This window comes from Phyllostomus discolor, chromosome 5, assembly GCF_004126475.2.
Source record: "Phyllostomus discolor isolate MPI-MPIP mPhyDis1 chromosome 5, mPhyDis1.pri.v3, whole genome shotgun sequence".
Lineage (NCBI taxonomy): Eukaryota > Metazoa > Chordata > Mammalia > Chiroptera > Phyllostomidae > Phyllostomus > Phyllostomus discolor.
Genome location: NC_040907.2, coordinates 170,100,126 through 170,122,308, shown reverse-complemented (window position 1 = coordinate 170,122,308; position 22,183 = coordinate 170,100,126). Strand labels below are relative to the sequence as shown.

General features: G+C 61.8%; 1 protein-coding gene across 1 annotated transcript; it reads right to left on the bottom strand.

Annotated features, from left to right (window-relative positions):
• Positions 1-3,003: 3,003 nt before the first annotated feature.
• On the bottom strand, positions 3,004-19,416 carry GPR26 (G protein-coupled receptor 26). The gene is made up of 3 exons (XM_028511162.2): positions 18,385-19,416; positions 11,081-11,194; positions 3,004-3,325 (listed from the first exon to the last, which is right to left on the bottom strand). The coding sequence occupies exons 1-3, from the start codon at positions 19,050-19,052 to the stop codon at positions 3,094-3,096; spliced, it is 1,014 nt and encodes a 337-aa protein (XP_028366963.1). The 5' UTR covers positions 19,053-19,416; the 3' UTR covers positions 3,004-3,093.
• Between the last annotated feature and the right edge of the window lie 2,767 nt (positions 19,417-22,183).

The following is a 22,183-nucleotide window of genomic DNA, read 5'->3' as shown; positions in this document are numbered from 1 at the left end:
AGTGTCGTGCTTCCTTCTCCCCAACAAAGAGAGGAAGGCACCACGGAAAAGAAGACTGATCGCAGGCGCGGGGGGAGAGGTTTATTGCTCGCGGCAACAGAGGACGAGCTGAAGGCCAGAAGGAATGGACAGTTGGTAGGAGATGACTCGAGGCAACGTCCCCTCCCCGCAGCCAGTTTCTAGGTGAGAAACATCTGTGGGAGGTCAGCGGACCACGAGACACACAGACCCCGAATGCCGCGACACGCCTCTGAGCCGAAGGTCCCTTGGTGGGTGGAGGGCTCCGAAGTCTCCTCCTCCAAGAAGCAGCGTGAGGAAGAAAGCTAGTTCAGCTGCAGAGCGACTGGAAAAGGCATGGCGGGCTGGGGTCGAACCAAGAGACCCTGACCGCGCAGGGCGGGAAACTGCCCCCAACCCGTGGGCTTAGGGATCGACGGCCTCTCCATTCCACGCTTTGTGCTCCGGCTGCTTAAGTGTTTCCATGCGTCCAGATGTCCACCAGCGTGGGGGCCTTACACCTCGAGCCTCGCACTGGACTGACGTACGCCCAGGCCCTGTGGCACAGACGCCGATCCAGACGGTCCTACGCGCTTGACCTGAGAAAACCGTGCGACGTGGATACGTCACATCACCCGATGAGGTAGCTAGTTCACCTGGGAGTGGGGGTGCAGGGGCAAACTCTGTACACTGTAGAGATGAACATAAACCTTCGCCCAAAGGTAGTTCACGCTGGGGTGCTGGGTGCCGATCATCACCAACCCTGTGGTTTGCTTCTCCCTCCCCCTTGGGCTTCGATGCCTTTGTCTAAGTAATGACGAAACCGCCCAATCGGCTGACTTAGCTGGGGTTTTGTCCACTGGATGCCAACACAGCTGGTTTTGTTGGGTGTGTAGCAGTTTCCTGGAAATTATGAAATGTGTCTTTTCAAGCTACAGAAGAGGTGTACAGATGCCTGGTTGCTTCAGGGCCGCGTGCTGTGTACACAGAGACGGCGGGAAGGGGGGTGGGGGGTGGGTGACCCAGTTATCTATCTGTCCAGTCTGACTTTGATCAGAACCACATTTTACGGCTTGAACTTGATGGTCTCCTGACCCCATCCCCCGGGCCACTTCCTGCCTCGTGCTCAGGTCTGAGAGCACTCGGGCACACATTCCAGGTTCTGTGCTTGTTCTCAGCCTCGGTGGGGCTTCTGGGGCCGAAACAACGGTCAGTGAACAGCTGCTCGTCACCAGGAAACCGCCACGGAAATGCAGGTCTGCCGTGACTCAAACTGGAGTGGCCACGTGCGCTCTGACTCAGACGGCCTTGCTGCAGAAACACACCAAGGCAGGCCTGGGCAGTGGGGCGCTGGCAGATGGTTCCCCACCAGCTCTCGGTGGAGAAAAGGCCTGATCTGAAGCATTTGGTGATTCTCCTAGTACAGCTATTCCCATCGCGGCTGATGTCAAGCTAACAAGGTCACATCCCCAAACGCGGAACTGGAAAGGACGTGCCCCCCCCCACTCCCCCGCCCCGATCCTCCGGGCAGGGGCGAGCGCACCTCCACCTGCACCCAGAAGGAGGGAGGCCTGGGAAGCTGCATCTGTCACTGTTCTAGTCTCCATGGAAACCTTGAAATTAGGCAAGACGAGCCCAGGCTCCATGATCTGTTTTCTAAATGAGAAGCTGAGTTTCACAAGACATCTTCTCAAATAGGCACACACAACACTTCCTTTCTCTCATTCCTGGGGCTGCCTGGCAGGGAAAACGCACAGGGTCTTCCCGGTGGGTCCCCAGGGGACCGTGGCCTCCCCTCTGCACCCCCAAAGTTAGGCCGTGCGGAGCAGGCGGAAGAGGAGAGGCTGCCTGCCTCTCCCGCTCCTTGCCGCCCCAGAGCAATCCCCCAGGGGCCCGAGAGACAGCTGCCCTGAGCAGTCACGTGTTTGCTCGACGTGGCGACCGAAGACGGGACGGGCAGAAGGCATGGTCCACTCACCTCGGTTTTTATTGAATCCAGACAGAGGCTGCTAATGGGTCAGCACACGTATTGTGGTTATAATGTCCAGTAAAAACCTCCCTCTCCCGTCATTGTCACGGGGCACTCTCTTGCTCCCCTCGGACTGCCCCCACTGTCTGTAAGTGGGCGGGCTTACGGACACGAGCAGGATGCAGCCCCAGGCCCCGGAGTCACTGCTGGCACCCCGCTCGGGTCCGTTCCTGTCCGTCCACTGCCAAGGGCGTGCCAGACCAGACGTGTGCGACGAGGTGAGGCGCCCCCTGCCAATCCGGCTCACACAAATCAGGGTGGGGGGCCAGGCAGCCACCTTCCTCCTGCCTCCCCTGGGCGCCATCGCTACGGCACACAAGTCGCCAGAGGGCGACCTCAGGGTCAGACTTCGGGGAGAACCTTATTCCCTGGACTGCCTGCCTGTTGAAACTGTGTGCGTGCTTGGGTTGCCTGCACACACACACGGCAGCTGTGGGGGCAAAGGGAGGAGCAGAGGTTGAACCCGACAGACGGAAGCATGGCTGAGACTGGTCGGCAGCAACCGGGCAGCTGAGAGTAGTCAAACTTTGTCCCCGCTGAGCACAGCGCAGTGAGGACCGGCTGCGCGACATTTGGGTTGAAGCAGCCTCCGCGATCACACGGACAAGGGGGGCCAGGCTCCACGTGGGGCTGCAGGGCCGCCACCAACCTCGCTCCCGTGTCCCATGTCCCGTGTCCTGTGGAGGCCACCGCTCCTCTGCAGCCTGGAGCCCAACAGCGCGTGCTTAGGAAGCGGGTGGGCGCCCTGCCTTCCCACCTGCCGCCGGCACCCTGTGTCCTTGATTGTGACCGGACTGTCGCCTCCAGGAGCCTCTGGTGAGTCTAGGAGCTCAGAGGAGCTTCTCAGAGAGAGGAGCCAGAGCACATCCCACGGTCGTCCTTCGGTGGTACGTAGGGGCAGCTCGCCGGCTGCCCTGGAGGACCCAGGGGGCAGGCTCAGGAGCCCCTCCAGGCCAGGGAGCCAGAGTCACTGGGTGGCGGCTGGGGGTATCTGCCCGGGAGCCCCAGCCCTCCCGGCCTTCTCACCGGCTGCCTCGTGCCAGACGGTCCGGCAGGAGCGGTGTCCTTCACTCGGAGACCGGCAGCATGTTCTGGCTGTGGGAGTCGCCGCCGAGGCCGGAGGAGCGGAGCGACCGCCTGTGGAAGAGCCTGTTCAGGATCTCCTTGTAGCTCTTGCGGTACTGGTGCCGCAGCAGGGAGTACACGAAGGGGTCACACGCGGCCTTGCCGTAGGTCAAGCACTTGCACAGCACCCCCCAGTGGGAGCCGATGGGCACCGCGGAGGACAGCTCCAGCAGCCTGCGGAGAGACGGAAGGTCACGGCCAGGTGCAGCAGCCCCCGGTCTGGGCCCTGACCCCCGCCTCCCAGCCAAGCCTCAGTTGCTCTGGGACAGCCCCCTCCGTCACTATGGCAGCAGCAATTTGCAGCCGTAACGATGAGGACAGCAGACGCCCACCAGGCACTTATTTCATCCTGGGGGCTGTGCTAACATGTGCGATTTCACGGAGCCCCGGGAGGTGGGACACTCTCCGTTCCACACGTGAGGAAATGGAAGTCCGAGGAAGTTACGTCATTGCTGGAGGTCACATGACCAGTAAATGGCAATGGCAGGACTGGAACCCAGGTCTGCCTGACTCTGGAATGGAAGCTTATCTAAGAAATGGGCTAACATAGGCCCTGGCTGGTGGTGCTCAGTGGGTTGAGTGGCGGGCGGCCTGCAAACCAGAGGGTTGCTGGTTCGATTCCCAGTCAGGGCCTGGGTTTCAGGCCAGGTCCCCAGTAGGGGTTGTGCGAGAGGCAACCACACATTGATGTTTCTCTCCCTCTGTTTCTCCTTCTCTCTCCCTCTCTCTAAAAATAAATAAATAAAATCTTAAAAAAAAAAAAAGAAATGGGCTAATAGCTAACGGTGTCCTGGCCACCGGCTCCAACTCCGCCACTGAGCTGCCGTGTGCCCCTGGGCTGCTCGTTTCCAAGTGAAAAATGGGCAGGTCAGTCCCATCACCTCCACCGACTCTGCAAGCAACAGAGGCGGGGGCTCCGCTCCCGGTCCCAGCTCTGCCTCCAAAGGAGGCTGCCTGGGAGGAAGGGCTGGGAATGATTTTGCGAACATTCTGCAAAGCTCAAAGTATGTCTTACACCAGGAGAGGGTTTGCTGGCCAGAAAGGCCTCTTCCTGGGGCTGCGCTTCGGTGGTCCCTGGCAACAGTGGCAGTCGGGGTCCCCTGAAGTGACCCTCATGGTCCAGAGGGGGTGAGGGAAGACGCAGCTGGGTCACAGTCTGAGGGTCCCCCTGGGATCCACCCACCAACCCAGGCGGTGGTGCTGACACCAGGCGGGAGGCAGTACAGCCTTCCTCCGTGTGCAGGAAGCCCCCCCACCCTGCCCCGCCCCACGTGATGCATGGTCCTATCTCCAGTGTGTCCGGCCCCCTGGGCCATATTTGGACAATCTCCGGCAGGACGCTGGTGGCTCTGGGACTCCCCTCTGGAGCAGGTCCTTCCTGAACCCACTGGGAGCCCGCCTTCTGTCTCCTTGTTCAGCCCCACCCACTGTCGGCCCTGCCCTCCTACCCCGCGGGACCGTTCCTGCTCACATCCTCGGGAGCCCGAAGGACACGGAGCTGTTTGCATTGGGAAATTCTGTGCTTTTAAGAACTCTACGCTGGGAAATGATGAATTTAAGAAGTCCACCCACCCCCACCCCGAGTTTAGAATTCACACCATAACAATGAAATAGCCGAATGCCCGTGTGTTGTTGCTACGTGATGCCAAGTTGCTTTTCTGAACTGTCTGGCCTTCTGTGTATTTACCATGTTCAGCCTTAGCATGTCAGCTGTCCCCAGGGGCTTATTAAAAGAGCCAGATAGCAGCAAACCACCCAGCAAGATCTAAACTATTATTTGCAGGTTCTGCAGCCTTCACAGAACAGTAAAACCATGCGGGACAGTTTAAAGTCTCACCAGTCAGAGGCAACCGAAGAGGTTACATCGACCGCATTTGCTTCTCAGAGATGTCACGTGGGTGAAGTCTGAACTCCCCTGGCTCAGCAGCAGCCACCCCGAGGGACAGTCTCCTTCGGGTCAGATCCCTGGGGCTCGCAATCTCTGTCCCTCAGAATCGGCATCATTCCCATTTTATAGACGAGGCAATCGAGGCTTGGAGAGCCCGAGCAGCCAGCCAGTGTCTCCTATACAGGAAACCTGCTCCATTTACCCTCATTCCCGCCTGGACTCGGGGCCACCCTGGGCCTCACACCTCAGCAACGAGACTGGACGAGATGAGCTCCAGGGTCCCTCTGGGCCCCGAGAACACCTTCCCCGTGGAGCTGTCCTATGCTACCTGGCACTTCCATTCACGTGCTCCACAGGCAGTACACAGGAAGACTTCTGCTTTGTCTGACCAGCTCACGTCTGGCCTTGGTCAGGGCTCGGGGCACAGAGATGCCTTGGGTCAGTCCAGGCCCGGCCACTGCTTCGGTGCAGCCACCGGGCGTGGCTGAAGCTGGGATGCCCCTTCTGTGCCCAGCTGCGGCTGGCTGACCTGCTCTCTGCTTTTCCTGCGCACCTGGACCCCCCACCGCCCACCGTCCCTGCTGCGCACCTGCTGTGGCTGGCTTTGCTCCGCCCTACCTCTCTGTTCAGGGGGACTGAGAGGCGGCAAGGACTCTCCCATTGCCATGGCTGCTTTTTTCCAGATCTGGGCAGGCATCTGTACGATCACATGATCCGTCAGGTGACCTGTGAGAGGGGGACCCTCCAGCCAGCCCTGGTTCTCGCTCGGAAAGCAGCATTCTTATTCTGATCAGTCCCGGGCCCCGTGGGCAGGCTCGCTGTCCCTCTCTGCCCCCGCCGGCTTTTACTGCACGTGGTGGTTTGCTGACTGCCCTCTCCTGCTCTCTCCTGCCCCCGCCCCAGCTCGGACCCAAGAGCCCTGCCTTTGGGGATCCCCGGGCTCAGGTGTTAATACAGGGGGACTCTGTTTCCTTTTCCTCAGAGCCCCCCACTGGGTTGAACTGCATCTCCCCCAAATTCACATGCTGAGGTCCTAACCCCCCTTAGGATGGGGGTGCCTTTGCCCCTTAGGATGGGGCCTTACTCGGAAACAGGGTCCTCGCAGAGGTCATTAGCTAAGAGGAGGTTCCTGGGGCGGGCCCCACGCCCACTAGGTCCTCCCAGCAGCACCGGTGACCTCACGAAGGGGGGGATTTGGATCCGGAAGAGAACAGCAGTGAACGTGAAGGCGGAGATGGGGCATTGTGTCCGCAAGCCGAGCAGCACCAGCGACCCCCAGCAAGCCCCCGGGAGCTGGGGGAGGGGCCGGAGCAAATTCTCCCTGGGCTGCGGAAGGAACAGGCCCTGCCAGCGCCTCGAGTTTCAACCTCCAGCCTCCAGAACTGCGATGACACATTTCTACTGTTTGAGCCACTCCGTCAGGGGTTGCTTGTTACGGCAACACCGAGAAAGGTGCACACCCAGCCCCTGCCCCTGCCACAAACAGCCCCGTGGGGACAGGGACGCCATAACAGTGTCACAGTGGCACAGGCCCCGCCCTGTTCCTGTGCCACCAAGGCCCATGGGGGTGGGGTCGCACAGGCATTAGCCACTCTGGAGCCGGGCACTGCCCCTCCTCGCCCTCCCCGCCCCCACCTGACCCTGACCTTCCCTTCAGCACCAAGAAGATTCTACGTGTGCTGCCTGGGCCATGAGCCAGAAAGCCCTCTGCCATTAGGGTCCACTCAGGCGGAAAGGTTCACGCTCCTGTGCCCAGAACCCACGCGTGCTAACCTCACACGCAGCTGTCCCTCGGAATCCTGCGGTCCCTGGGTGGGAGCCCACAGGGTCGTGGGTCGGAGTGCGTTTTCCAGCATTTTAGGTGACTGGGATGCAGGGGTGCCAGAGGCCCTGCTGTGAGCATGGGGCGGGGAACGGAGGGGAGGGGGAGGCCCAGGCGGAGCCTCCCGTGGGGGTGAAATGCTGTCGGCAGGGTGCGGGCCTGCTGGCAGAGCGGAAGCAGGGCACAGAGAGGTGCGTTATTCTGACCCCGCGTGACCGAGCAGATACCACAGATCCCGCCCCCCCCCCCACCGCACCCCTCTGCTCTATAGTTGTCGGCAGTGGGGGGGTGGGGCGGAGGGCGGGGGAACTCCAGGGAGCCGCTTCTCCTCTCTGGGCAGGAGGACCTCTGCTATGGGTCACCAGCAGGTCATGTACCGACTTTCCCAGCAGAGGGCTAACGAGGTCCGGAAGCCCGTCCCCCTTTGCCTCTCCCCCACAGGGATCTCTCACCCCTACCCAGCAGCCTGGCCATCCTGGGCGCGGGAGGGCAGATGGGGTGCCTTTGCCAGATCTCCAAGGCGATCTCTGGACCCCCAGAGAGACCAACATCATAATTCTGCTGCCCAGTGAGAATTGGGGTGTAAACAGGAGCAGCCCCCGCCCCCCAGCTCGACGGTTCGATAGCCGCTTCACAAACACCGCCTGGAGCCCCTGGAGGTGTCCTCCCTGCTGCACGGGGGCAGGACCAGGGCCAAGTGCAGTGCCAAGGCCACAGGCCAGATGTGGAAGCAGGACTTGAACCCTGGACTGAAGGTGATAGTCAGGGACCCTGTGCCCTCCTGGTGCCGGGCTGCTGCTCCCAGCACCTTGACTTGGTTACAGCACATGGTCAAGGAGCTTTACTTTCCACTCTTGAACTTAAAACGGTACATTAGCGCCTGCTCTTAACACCAGCCATCACCTCTTCCCTCCCTCCCTCCCTCCCTCTCTCTCTCACACACACTCATGCACACGCTGTGCACCGAATGCAGCCCGGGCAGCACAACATTCCTTGGGAAGCCAGCCAGATGTCTTCCCAAGACTTCTGGACAGTCTGGCCCGTGGAGGTGAGGCCCTGTGAGTAACGAGCTGGCAGTTTAAACTTTCATGAGGCATTCGATGGAAAAGGCATTTTATTAAAAGAACATCAGCACTGGACAGCCACCTGCAGATCCAACCCCGCTGCCAGCAACCGAGTCTGTGACTTTGAAAAGAGCTATGACGGTGTTGTCCTCAGACCCGCAAATCCTCAAAGCCCCGCTCTGCTGGGTGGGGACCACCGTGATTCCTTGTAAGTATTTACCTCTAAGGAGATAATCACCTTACAAGTGTTTCTGGGTGAGAGTCGGTCTCGGGTCTTCAGGCCCTGTTCAGACACTCTGGGAAGAGCCGATGTGCCCCAAGGCTTTGGGGACTGGGGGGCTGATGTGAGCGTGTGAATGGATAGAAGGTTGTGTCTCGCATTAAGGGGGAGGCGGGGGTCTCCAAATGTTTCCCACAGTCACCTGACGTGTGCAGGTGCAGTAGCGGCTCTCTGACCGGTTGGGGCGGCTGGTGCAACTGTCCTTCTGAGAGGGGTTTGCGGCACGGTCCGTCCTGCGCCAGCCAGGTCTGCCAGGGGCCTCAGCCACCCACACTGACAGTCTCTGGGCCCCGCTCCAGGTCCACCTGAGCTGAAGTCCCCTAGGTGGGAGGTCAGCGGCGATGCCCTGGGAACCCACCACTTCTTCCAGAGAAAGGACTCACACGCCCGCCTGCCCTCACCCTCGGCAGTCTGGTGCTGCGTGTGGGTCACGCAAAGGTGCTGGGGCAGGAAGTCGGATCAACCTGCAGGTGGGCGGCTCTGTATTTCCCGTCCCCAGGACCGGAGATGTAGCATGGCCGCAGGGCTGCATTACTGCCAATAGGCCAGGTGCCGACCTTTAACCCTTGGTTCTGCCAGTTGCTACTCCCACGTCCTTGGGAAACTCTTCCCGCTGCTCTGAACCTCGGTGAGACGAGGGTGCTAGTGCTCACCTTGCAGGGGCGCCTTACTGAGTGCGGCCAGGTAAGTACTGGCCCCTGCGAGGTGCACTACAGGTGTATCCACTCACTGTCGGAGACTTCCTGTTCTCTTGCAATGAGGGAGCAATGCCAGGGGAGCTCGAGAAGCTCTTTGAAGACTCGAGTGGCTCTTGGCCCAAAGATGACGCTTTCCCCCTCTGAGAATGTCGTCATAAGGCAGATGGGAGGGCACTGGGGACAAAGAGAAGGGGGTCCCTTCCCAGCCAGCCCGATCTTCTCGATCAGCTCGGAGGGTGGCAGGTGTCCTGGTAGAAGCCCCTTCTCATCCTCACGTCCTGATCCCGCCAGCGCCAAGGTCCCCACCGCTGTTCCCACGTTAACCCAGGCTCCTCCCCTCGGCTCCGTTCACGCGTCTCGGGTGGGAGGGGGTGGCGAGGCGGCTGCCTGGGTAGAGACAGTTGCTGCGCCGTCGTGGGCAGAGCCGGCTTCTGCGCCAACAGCTCAATGAGGGGTTTTGGTGACACTCCAGTGACTTGCTCTCAATCATCTCGGGAGCGGCAGCTCTTTGGTTCACAGCGGGATGCAGGCATGAAGCGTCTCCCCACGTGGCTCTGGGACGACAGCGGGAACTCCGAGCTCCCAGTGGAGATGCCGATCAGTGCAGCTCGGGGACCCGAGGGCAGGCTCCGGGCGAGGCTGCCCCGGACTGGGACCTGGCTGAGTCGCTGGGCGAGGCTGGCACCTGTCTGAGCCTCAGAACCCTCGTCTTTGAAACAGGGATGTTGTCCAGACACAGAGGGCGGCCCGGCGTCAGGCACAGACGCGGGACCAGCGTGTCCAGGCGGAGCATGCCAGGGGCCGGGCTCTCCTGCACCCAGTGGGCCGTGGGAACCCCACCTCCCAGGGCACGTTTAAGGGAACAGCTCATCCTTACCTCTCCCCTCTGGATTGCACGAGGTCAGCCTGTCACTGTCTCAGTGGCTTTGACCTTTATTTCCAGGGACAGGAAGGAGGCGCAGAACAATGGGTTGGCACTGCCTCCAGGAGGGTCCCCAGGGCTGCTTGGTGGCCGTCTCAGAGGGGCTCTGACTGCCCTGTGCCTTGTTAGCTGAATGACCTGTCCAATCCCTTTCCTCCCTGAGCCTCAGTTCCCCCATCTGCCACAGCAGCTCCTACCGCTTGCCCAGCCCACCACCTGGGGGCACTGTAGGGTCCAGGAGGCACCCTGCGAGGTGCCCTGCAAGGCAGAGTCATGCCGGGTCCAGCTCACCTGTTGTCAGAAAATACCTCTGGGCTCCTACAAGCCCACCTGTGCCCCACTGCTGCCTCCTAGTGCCCATTCACCCTAACAACACTTCAGCAACAACATTATCGGGTTTTATTTCCCCTCCAGTGCTCAAAACCGACGGGGTGATACTGTTTTGTTTTGTTTTTTTTTTTTCCTGCATAAAACACGTGGAGAAAATTCTGTAGCCAGAGCAGACCGGCTTTCGGAACGCACAGTCCTTGGCCGGCACAGGGCTGGGGACTCGGAAAGAACGGGACAAGCCCACCACAGCCGGAGTCAGAGTGGGAGACCCCTGGGGCTGCAGCACAGGTGAGCCCACCTGTGCTCCCTGCTCCCCGTGCCGACAGCGCGTGGCCCTGCTGTCAGCCAGTGTGTCCCAGCCGAGCACGCCCAGGGCCGGGCTCTCCTGCACCCACCTCCGCGGTGCCTTCCTCCGTCTTTCCCCTGGCCCTTCCTTTAGGGCCCCTTGGGGTGGGGCCCAGGATGAAGGGCGAGGGGGGTGAGATTTGGAAATCAGGTGGGAGAGAGCCTTTTACAGCCCTTTCACTTCCGAGTTTCCTCTAAAAGGATTCACGGCTACCGAGAGGAACAAGGCACCGTCCTGCTCATCAGATCCGTCAAGTTCACGCTCACCCTCTATGGACCATCTGCAGCAACGTGTGGCCGGGCCAGACTGGGGCCTGCTGAAGGTCACGTGGGCCCTGCTGTGCTCTCCGAAGCCCGGTGCCGTCCTGCCCGCCACGTCAGCATCCCGCCCACTACGTCAGCATCCCGCCCACCACGTCAACATCCCGCCCATCACGTCAGCGTCCCGCCCACCACGTCAACATCCCGCCCATCACGTCAGCGTCCCGCCCACCACGTCAGCATCCCGCCCACCACGTCAGCATCCCGCCCACCACGTCAACGTCCGCCCACCACGTCAGCGTCCGCCGCTCGGGCTCACCTGGTGATGACGTAGGGCGCGAAGCACACAAGGAAGGTCCCTATGAAGGTGCTGATCTTCTTGGTGGCTCGCTGGCGCCTCCTCTTCTGCTCCTCCAGACAGCGTTCCCGCACACTGCACGGGGGAGATGGGGACGCGGTGACTCCCAGGCCGCCCTGCCCGGGTCACACTGGGGGGTTACTACGGTGCTGGAGCGTGGCTGTGCGGCCAGGGCGACCTGAGGTCAGGTCTCGGCCACAGCCACATGGCCGGGGGCACGCTGTGTGGCACCACTCAGACCTGGGGCCATCATCTGTAGCATGTGGGTAGCCACGTGACAAAATGCCGCAAAGGGCTGTTTTGAGGGTTACGGGCAGGAAAGCACACAGATGCATGAAGTGCGTTCAGTGCGTGACGCGGTGAGCACAGCACCTGGGCGAGCGCAGATAGCACGAAATCATTGTCACCACTCGTATTCACGGAGCACTGGCTGTGTCCCGGCCCAGGGGACACTCTGAGTACTATCTCTAATTCTTACCCTTACTACAGTTGATCCCGCCAGGTGCTTGTTCCCTGCCAGGTGACGTTTCACCTGCCCTGTTTTACATGAAGAATGTGAGCTCAGGGAGGCTGAGTGCACTGGCTCAGCTGGGGAGTGGAGACAGGATTTGAACCTGCGTCCATGGTACTCAGAGCTGGCCCTTTTCACCTGGGCCACCTGGACTCCGCGCACAGTATGCATGGGGCTTCCTTTCCTCCACGCCTCCAGCCCCGTGTCCTCCATCCCAGAGCCTCGGCTCAGCCGGGAGTGACAGACACCACTAACGGCGTCACTGAGAGAGAAGTCACAGAGACCAGGATCTGAGAAGCCAAGAGATAGCCAAGTCCCTGCAGAATCGGGGAGACTGCTTTGAGGATGGAATCGGGAGCTTGCCGCCTGCACCTCTTACCCACACCCCGGGCCTGACTCCCCTTTGCCCTGGGGCCTTCCACACCCAGGCAGCTCCTGCCAGCAATGGGCAGCAGCCTGGGGGATCCGTTTCCTGTAGCCCCAGGGAGGCGCCTGAGTAACAGCGCCCTGGACGGGAGACCATGATGACCACGGAGAAAAGGCCAGCCTGCACTCCACCCCGCGGGGCCGATGATGATGGCATGTGTCTCTGCTGTTTGCTTTGAACGTAAGTCACAGGAATCCAAACGTGAGCAGGGAGGAAGACTGGGGACAGAGCTGTCCCGGGACTGAAGACGGCTCAGCAGAGCCAGGACTGGGCCGCGGTGACCGGGCTCCCAAAACTGGCCGGTCTGTGCAGCGAAAGCAAGGAGGGGGGAGAACCGTCGTGAGCCAGGGTGGCGCGCCGCAGAAAAAGGCCAGGTGGCTGCCCCGCTTCCTCCTGCGAGAACCGTGACCAACGCTTCATCGGAACGCTGCTTCTCCATTTTCCCGATCACAGGTGAGCGATTCCACGTGTGTTGGGATCGAAGGCGCCTGACATTCCAGCAGGATTCTCCTCCCTGCGCCGGCGCCCTTCCGGGGATGTGGGGAGTCGGGGACTGGAGTCTGGCTCGGTGGAAACAGGTTTCGTGCCGGCCAAACCTTTATGACTTGTGACTGATACTACGAATTGATCTCTCATTCCTGTATCAATAACAATGCACACTTCTCAAGTCTTTAACGTGCGCTGTCTTAGAGACTGCGGTGGGGGCCCCTACGCAGGGAGGCACTGGGGCATCCACTCATCCAGAAACCTGAAGAACACGGTGGGTGGCGCAGGGCGGGGGAGGGGGCGGAAGGGTGGTGCTGATCTAGGTCCCGGAGCGAGAGCAGGTCTTATACATCTCCTGATGCTCCATTTGTACCTGGGTTTCCGCAGAGCTGAGCACGCGGGTCCTCGGGCTGGAGTGACATGTGCAGGACACGGGTGGGCGGGTGTGGAGAGAAGGCGCGAGGCCCACCTGGAGCAGTTCTGGGCGCAGTGAGAGAGGCCAGCTCATCTTGGTTTGCCGGAGGCGGTCTTGGTTTCAAAACTCCAAGTCCTGCACCCTGGGGCCCTCTCGTCCCAGGAAAACCAGGACGGTGGCCGCCCTAGGGTGCCGAGTTTGGGGCATATTCCCCTCAACACAGGACTTTTTGTTTTAATAGTAAAATATTTCTGCCAGAACTGTTGGTGCGATTGAGGTGAGACTCGCTGGAGGCTTGGGGCAGGAGCCGGGTGTCCTGGGCCACCACGGAACAGTCGCCCCCCGAGAGGAGCAGAGCGGGCTGGTCACCCCTAAAACACGAGCACCACAGTCATGACAGTGACTCATCGTGGGGTGGGGGTGCCATTCTGGTGGTGACACTGGGCCGGGCCATCCTCCAGTCTGTGACCCTGGCAATGTTGTTCATTCTCAGATGCTTTAGAACCACCCGGGGGGGCCTGGGGCGGATGCCGTGCCCACCCCCTGTGGCGTGAGCCTCCCCACGGGCCCCGTCAGGTCTCTGCTCTGGGACAGACAGGCTGGACTCCGAGGCTGATGTCCCATGTCGTATGAGAGGTCCTCTCAACCACCCAAGCCAGCTCCAGATGGGAAACCTGGGGCTCAGAGAAGGGAGGGGCTTGCCCTGCCCCGAAGAGTGGGGTGCTGGTGAGGCTAGCATGCCGTCACAGAAGCCCACCCCATCTGGTGTTGCTGGCTGCCCAGGAGTCACGTGGCTGCTTCCTTACCTCCCACAGGTAAATGGATGCATCCTCTCCACCTGGGCTTCCCTGGTTTCCAGGTGAGAGCAGGTTGGTGGCGGGAATGAGGAGGCAGGGCAGTCCCCGGGCCCTGAGGGCAGCCGCGCAGTCCTCCCACTTGTCGTCACTGTTTAAGCACGGAGTGAGAGCAGCTCACCAGCTCCCACAACAATGGGACGATGACTTGGTACTTGCCAGTTTTGCCCCCACCGTACAGAGCTTTGCACAACTGAGCTCCTTGAAATCATGCAGCCCCGAGAACTGTTGTTTTCTTTACTTGCAGGTGAGGACACTGAGGGCCAGAAAGGTGTACGCCACACCCTGGGCTGCACAGTGAGCTGGGGACAGATCCAGGTCTCCTGACTCCAAGGTCTGGGGTGTGTCCCCCAAGCCCCACCGTCTCCCATGGGGCCACTGAGCAGTGAGTAGGCTGCATGTAGCCATATGAACGAATTCTCCAGATACTCCCAACCCCAGTGGAGGTGGCTGGAGTCCTCAGGCCCCCGGAGGGTGCAGAGGGCTAGGGTGCAAAGCTCCCTGGCTGGGTGCATTCTCCCAGAGTGCAAGCATGCGGCCAGGGTGGGGTTCCCGCAGGCCCTGATGAGACATACGGTGTCCTTGTGACAAAAGGAGACAGGCTCTCCAGCACTGTGACCTGTGGGGCCACAGAGATGCTCCCGGCAGGCTTCCATGGCAGGGCAGAGGGGACAGGGACAGAATGCTGGGGACAGCTGCCAAGTCAGTATCTGCGACCTGAAGCCTGCCGGCTGCAGGCACCCCTGTGCCCGGCACCACGGTCTGGGTCCCGTGTGACCCCCAGGGGACCGTGGCTGGTCCGGAGCCCGTGCTCTGAGGACTCTGAGTAATCCAGATTTGTCTCCTGGCTTTTGGGAAAATGAAGCAAAAGCCAAGGTACCGAGCTGGTCGGTGGTGGGGAAGAGCCTGGAGTCTGGGGCCAAGACAGCGGTGTGGGCAGTCCTGCGAGGGGGGTCTGTGTCCTGGACCCTGGACGTCGACGGGCCCCCACCTGTCCCCATTGAACAAACAGTTCATAGGGCTGAGGGAGGTGCCCCCCCCTCCCCCCGAGCTCACAGCCTCACCCTCGGCCCTGACCAGAAACACGAAACCCCTGCCCCTAGTGCCCCGATCCTGCTTCCAGAAGGTGCGCGAGCCCCCTCCCGGGTCCATCCCCCCCCCCCCCCCCCCGTGTGCTCGGCAGGAGACCTGAGGGCACAGGAGTGAGGGACACACGGAGGCACAACCTTCAACATCCGCTTTGCACAAGGGCGGCCCCTGCGGTGCTGGGGAGAGAGGGGGCTGGGGAGAGAGGGCGGGGGGCTGTGTGCTCCGGACAGCTCAGTGCTCCCCACCGTGAGCTCCAAGGAGCCTGGGGGTTCTCAGTGTGAGCCCCACCTTGCAAAGCATCATAAAGGTGTGTGCGTCAGGGCGGGAGGCACAGCCTGTCTCAGCTAGCAGTTTCTAAGCTTCACTTAGAAACTTGCAAACACCGGCACAGACGGTGTGCTCACCGCTGGCTGCGCCGTTTCCCGCCCATCCGTCTCGGGGTCTGGGCCGCACCCTATGGCTGCTGAAGCAGGTGCGTCCCCACTTCCTGGCCGCCCCAGTGTCCTCACCTGCAAAGCCAAGGGCACAGTGGGTTCCCTCCACGGGCTCCTCTATCTACTACGCCACGGCTCGGACCCCTGCAGGGCCGGCACCCAGCAGCCGTTCCCCACACACAGGATGAGTGTGGCCCAGCACCGTCCCACTCTGTCAGGGGGAGTGGCGGCCCGCCGTGGGGCCGCTGCATCACGGCCCCGCTCCCTGCCGGTGCCCCGTGTCCGATGACAGCCCCAGTGTCCGGTGGCAGCAGGTGGCGGACCTGTCCAATCAGTCTGGAGCTGTGGCTCGGGAGAGCTGAACGGGGCCAGCCGGGCAGCTAGAGGACAGGTGCACAGTGAAATGTCAGGCATTCCAAACGGCTTGGTGACCCCTCGTGACTCGAGAAACCGCCACAGAAAGGTGGGTGCGGAGAACATCTCTCAGCGCCCCAGGTTTAAATCAGCACAGAGGGTCCCGGACCATTGACGATGTCTAAGCAAAGGGGCCCAGCCTGCCACTCGCCACGCTCAGCAACACTCCGCGGGGAGAGCAGGCAGCAGGACGGAGCGTCTCAACAAGCGTGGGCCTGCAGGCACTCAAACTGGCCGCTTCTAATTAGGCCCCAGGGGGTCCTGAGTGGAGGCTGGTGAGCGGAGGCACCTGCCGCCCTGGCTGTCCGAATAAAGAGGCTGGTGGGAGAATGGGCCCCCCAGTGCTCTGACTCTCAGTACCACCCCGGGCCGGAGGCTTGGTCTGCCTTCCTGGAGCCTCGGTGCTTCAGGTTTGGGGGTGTCAGGGGCAGGCCCCTGAGTTAGTGCTGCAGTTTCTCAGGTGTGAGTGGCCGAGAAGGAAGCCCGTGGAGCAGCTGCCAGGGAGCCCCACTGCCCGCCCCCCACCCACTCTGGGGACACAGCCTCAGGGAAAGGCGGACGGTGGTGTTGGAAGGGGCAGCGAGTGCTGTTGTACCCTCCCAGGATGCCATGCCCTCAGGCCAGCCCTCGGCCAGGGGGGCCCAGTGGGCCTGTCTGACCTGGTCAAGGGCTGGCCTTGTCCCCAAAGCCCCTCCTCTCCCAGGGGCAGGCTGGGGCTGCTGCTTGGCTGGCGGGGCTCCTCAGAGCATTCTGGGGCTTAGAAGCATCAAGGTAGCAGGGGAGAGGAGGGGAGGGGAGGGGAGGGGAGGTCAGCAGAGCCACTACCTCTGTGCTGAGACCCCTGGGAGCCCTCCAGCCCTGTCGGCCTGGAGTCGGAGCGGAGGGTGGAGCCGGCCCTACACCCTAAATGGAACTGAAGAGGAGCCGGGGCTCCCCCTCTTCTGCAGCCTGTGGGAGAGTGGAGACGGGGTGCGGACTGATCTAAACAAGCACCGATTCCTTTCCCGGCCCACCCCCTCCCCGGCCAGGCTGGCAGGCTCACAGACTAACAGGGGAGGGGCACTGTGGGAACCCGGTCCTGAGGGCTAACCGGGCCTACAGCTTCCAGAGCAGCCCAGCCCCACGCCGTCCTGGGGCTGCGCTTTCTGGAGTGAGGTCCCCGCCCTGCATGGAGAGAAGGGGACTTGCCCTGAGGAGGGCGAGGGCAGCCACAGATGGCGGCGCCCCACGCACGGACGTGAGCAGTGAGTCAGCCCGTGTCCTCGTGCCGGGGTGTGCACGCAGGCCGCACCTGTGACCCGTGCACCGTGGTGGTCAGTCTGTCACACATGCAGTTGATATGTGAACACGTGGGATTGTGTGTGGCCTTCACACATTCGCATGCATGGGTTCGTGGGCCCTGTTGGTCACGCACATGCACGTGTCGTATGTGGTTCTGTGAGGGAGGGTCTATGACGAGTCCTCATCTAATTCACCAGTGTATAACCAGGAAGGGCCATGTGGGGGGTCGGGGGACGATGCCCACAGGCAGGCGTGCCCTTGTGCAGACACTGTGAAGTTCAAAGACTTTTCTTTTACTGCTCACGGGCAGGAAGCACTCAGGGCTGCAGGACCCTTCGCTCAAACTGACACCTCCGGTCTGTCCCTCTCATTGGTGACCTCGCTTCTCCCTGGGGCTGCGGGGGGCACTCACACCCTGGGGGTCTCCCTCCCCGCCCTGGCCTCCCCCGTGGGTGCTCCCTGCCAGCCTCATCGTGCGCCTTCTGGGGAGGCACAGCAATAGAGCCCACAGAAACGCCACCGGCATGCCCCTTCTCCCGTCCTCCCCTGTGAGGAAAGCCCAGGTGAGCTCGTGACGCCTCAGCGAGGTGTCTCCCCCGAGGCTGCCTCCCTGGGAAACGGCCACCAGGTGAAGACGGAGGTGGGTGGGGACCTTGGGGGTGACGCCATCTCTCTGCAGAGCTGCCCAGGCTCCAAGTCCAGAAGGACACAGGACAGTGCCATCTGGGAGGAACAGAAGACCCCCTCCCTGCCCCCTCAGAGTCCTTCAGATACTCCTTTAAGGGTCCACCGAGGGAGGGGGCAGCCCCAGGACTCGCCCAGGCACACGCAGAGGCCGTGCAGACCCCAGGCAAACAACAGACCCGGAAGCATGGGCAGTCCGGTTTGAGAGCTCTTACGCAGCCCCCAAACACCCAGACCAGGCCCTCAGGGCCGGAGGAGAACCTTTGAAAGGCCTCCGGCAGGACGCCGGGACCACTGCCTTGCGTTCACTCTTTTGAGTGGAAACCACAGACACAGGAAGTGAGTACAAGAAGCCCAACCAAGTTCTGGCTCTGGGATCTCCACCCCGATGCTCCCACGAGCCTGTGCATTCTTGCACCCACATTTTGGGCGGCCCTGCTCTGCTGGGGCTCCTCCATGCATCTGCCTTGAGACTGACAGCTTTGGCCCCTCCCCCACCTGGGTTTTCCGAAGAGGACATGGAGATTCCTTGGAAAGGGATCGGGTCCGAGGCCACATGCTGGAGCATGGAGGATACACAAGCTCCCTTTTCCCCTAACAAAGACCCCCTTCCAGGCCCCAAGGCCCAGACAGCCAATCCCAATGCCCCCGCTGGGGCCCTCTCTCTCACCTGGGGTGGATGTCCACCAGCAGGACGAGCGTCTGCATGGTGATCACGTCGATGCGCTTGCAGTGGAATCGGGCCACCTTGAGCACCTTGAGGTACGTGCAGCAGAGCACGACGAAGGAGAGCAGGAAGCTGAACGCGTGGAAAGCGCCGGTGAAGACCGCGAAGCGCAGGCGCTCTTCGGGGCGCCGGCTGCAGAGCGTGCACGATGCGTACAGCTGGTGGAAGCCCAGCCAGGACAGGGCGAGCGCGATGGCTGGGAAGGTGAGCGCGTGCAGCCACGTGTAGGCCACCATGAGCGCGGCGTCGCGGAGGCGCATCTTGGCGCGGTAGCTCAGCGGGAACACCACGGCAACCCAGCGGTCAATGCTGAGCGCGGCCATGCTGAGCATGGAGTTGGTGGCCAGGAAGGTGTCGAGGAAGGCGGCCAGGCGGCACAGACGGTCGCTGGCTGGCTGTTGCTGCGCCACGACGCCAGCCAGCGTGAGAGGCATGTTGACCACGGTGCACAGCAGGTTGCCGCACGTGAGGTTGAGGGTGAAGAGCGCCGGCGCCTGGCGGCGGATGTCTGCGCTGTGCAGGAGGCAGAGCAGCACCAGCGCGTTGGACAGCAGCGAGACTCCCATCGTGCCCACCAGCAGCCCCGCCAGGCCCGCGTCCCACGAGTTCATGGTGCGCTCCCGCCGCCTGCGCTCAGGGCCGGCAACCCGGCGCCTCCATGGCGCAGCCCACCGCCCGGAGACCCCTGCACCCCGCCGCCATGGTTCCCTGGAGAGCGCGCAGCCACCCCGGAGCCCCGCGCCACCTCCCGGGCAGGCACCTGGGCGCGCAGCCACTCCGGAGCCCCGCGCCACCTCCCGGGCGAGCGGCGAGCGCCGGGTGCGCCGCTGAATCAGAAGCTTTCAGAGCCCTCCGATCCTGGATTGCAGGCGCCTGCGCCCCCGCACTCTGCCTCTGCTTCCTCCTGCCCTCACCCCATCCCTCTGTCTCCACTCGCGCACCCTCCTGCTCCCTGGCTCTCTCTTCCTCCCCTCTCTCCGCTCGGCTCGCTCACTCTCCCTTCCAGCTCTCCCCTCCACCCCCTCCCTCCCTCTCTCCGTCTCTCCCCCTTTTTCTCTCTTTCCTTCGCCGTGCTTCTCTTCTCTCTCTCCCACTGCTGTGTCTCCATCTGTCTCTCCCACCCCCAATTTCCCCCTCGCCTCTTGTTCTTCCCTCTCCTCTTCCCTCTCGGGAATCTGGCTGCTTCTAGCCCAGAAATCCCCGCTGATGTGTGCAAACACACACACACACACACACACACACACTCGGGGAGAAGCAGCCCTGCGGGCTTCTGTGCAGGGTGATTGGCTCCTTGCAGCCCCCTCCCCACCCAGGCTCCCCTGTGTGTGTCAGAGCCAGGCTGAGTCCGGGAAGTCTCGAGGAGGCACTGGGAAAAGGGAGGTGTGCCCGGGCATCTTCACACCTCAGTGCCACCCGTCCCAGCCCGGAGCGCCAGCCCAACCAACCAGACCTGGATGCAGAGGTCTTAGCCATCCCGTCCCAGCTGCGCTCCCCAGGACGGGCGCTCTTCCTTCTCTGGGCTGAGCTGGAGGGCTCAGGTAGGCTCCCGTTGCTGGGAGGGGAAGGGGTCCTATTTCTCCATCCATAGGACCCAGGGCCTGGCTCAGGGCAGCAGCTGCTGGGGACAGGGGTGGGAGGGATGTTCTCAGTTTAGATGCCCTCTTCCCATTGTCTTTCAGCTTGAGTTTCAGCAGCATCCTCAAGCCTGCTGGGGGTGGGGGTGGGGAGGCTGAGCCTCACTGTGACAGCCCCCCCCCATGACAACGAGCATTCCCTCAGCCAGGAGAGGCCTTTATCTGACCCTGACCCCGAGCCGCCAGCTTCATCTGTCCGCAGCCAACCTCAGCAGAGCCCAGGTTTCTGGCTGATGCTCAGCACTCCGGCCCGAGCCCCAGCTGCTGCATCTGTCGGCCGCACACCATCTGCCCCGGGCTGGTGAGGCAGCAAGTTCCCGCCCGTGAGGGAGCTGAGTGACACACGTGCATTTCGGACACGAGGACCCGGAGGCGGAAGGAGTCCCGGTGGCAGAGTTGGTGCGGAACGGAGCCCGTGCCTCCAGCTCCGTGCGGTGGCCCCTTCTGCCCGCACCGGAGGCCCGTGATCACCTTCTCAAGACGTGTCCTTGGTCTGGAACAGGAAATGGTCTCAACTTGAAAATGACATTGGTGACCAGGAAACCAGGGCTAATGGCAATACAGTCATGGGCATGCCCGCGTGCACCCACACGGTGAAGGTCATTCGCTTCCGGAATTCTTAACGGGAACAGCGGAACACTAAATGCCAGAAAGACACTCAGGATGTTTTGACTTAGTTTGCTAAACATCAGAGGCTCATTTAGTGGTTGTGAACAATATGTCCTGCTTCAAGGGGGCAGGGGGACTGCCATAGTGTCCAGGTCCTTAGTTTCTGCGGCTGCCACCAGGCAGGGCCTCACTGAGCCCAGGGTCCCCCACGGCTTCGGACGCAGGTAGCGAGGTCCCACATGCTCAGGAAAGGAGAGGCCTGTTCCTGTCCAGGCCCTGACACAGGGCCCCCACTGTCCCTTTTGAAAGGACTCAAGAACCCAGCCACCTGATCGGGGATGGTGAAGTGCCGGAGCTTGCAGGGGGGACCACACTGGGGCCAGGTCTGCCTGTCACGCTTCTCCAAGCTGCAGAGAAGGAGGGGGTGTCTGTGGCAGCGTTCACGGGAGCCGGTCAGCGCCGTGACCCGGGCCCGAGGGAGGGCCCCCATAAGGGGTCCAGTGTCCCCCTGTGAGACGGGTTAGCGGAGCCCCACACAGGGGCAGGTGCACACACACGCCACCGGGCATTCTTGCCACAACCCTCCAGTGTAGATACCGCAAGCCCGTCTGGACAGGGGGAGGAGCTGAGACCCAGAAAGGTCCAGAATTTGCTCAGGGTCACTCCAGGTAGGCATCCATGGACAGAACAGGACGAGTGATTAAGATGGCCGAATCATCACATCTTTTGGATGTGAAAACCCATGTTCTTTCCACCGTATATGGAAATCACACACATATGATTGAAAACACATGACACCTGTACCCCTAAAGAGAGGCTGGAGACAGGAGTGGTCCTCTGCATCCCCACCTTCAGAAAGAGAGGAAAGACTCATATAAACTGAACAGACACTGGAATGTCCCCACTGCCCCCAGGAGAGGTGCCACCAAAGGGCCGTGGTCACAGGAAGCACATCCCTTTGAGGAAGGGGAGGGTTCTGGATCTGTTTGTGTGGAGGGGGCTAGAAGCCGCCAGTCCCAAGTTGGGGGAGGGAGGGAGGGGTCCAAGTGCATGCCCGGGGGCTGAAGCCTGGTGCACGTTCGTGGTTCTGGAGAGAAGGGGGCACTGCAGGAAGCCAGAGAGGAAGGTGGCAGCCAGTCCTGATGCCAGTCCAAGGCCAGGTGGAAGGGCAGAAAGGTCAGTCCCTTTCAGGTGACAACCTCTGGGACCTGGAGCACCCAGCACACACCCACCCCTGAACCACGCAGCAGCTCCCTGTTTTCAAAGTGCTCACACATGCCTGCTCTCTCATGGACCCTGTAGAGCCCCAGGAACCCTGGGGTTGACCTGGAGATGCTCTCATTGTGCAGTAAAGAAGCAGGTCCTGGGGGTGACGTGCTCTGCACAGGGGCATGTGGCCGGTGAGCGGCAGACCAGGCTTTGGGACCCAGGGCCCTTGCTCGCTGTCCAGCGCTCTCCCTGCTGCCCGGTCCCAGACTGGCATCCCTCTGGGCTGTTCA

Excerpts from the sequence above, each read along its gene's own strand:
- GPR26 (XM_028511162.2), bottom strand. The coding sequence starts at position 19,052 with ATGAACTCGTGGGACGCGGGCCTGGCGGGGCTGCTGGTGGGCACGATG. Across the intron at positions 11,195-18,384 it reads CTGGTGGACATCCACCCCAG|TGTGCGGGAACGCTGTCTGG; the intron begins GTGAGAGAGAGG and ends TCCCCCGTGCAG. Across the intron at positions 3,326-11,080 it reads GCGCCCTACGTCATCACCAG|GCTGCTGGAGCTGTCCTCCG; the intron begins GTGAGCCCGAGC and ends GTCTCTCCGCAG.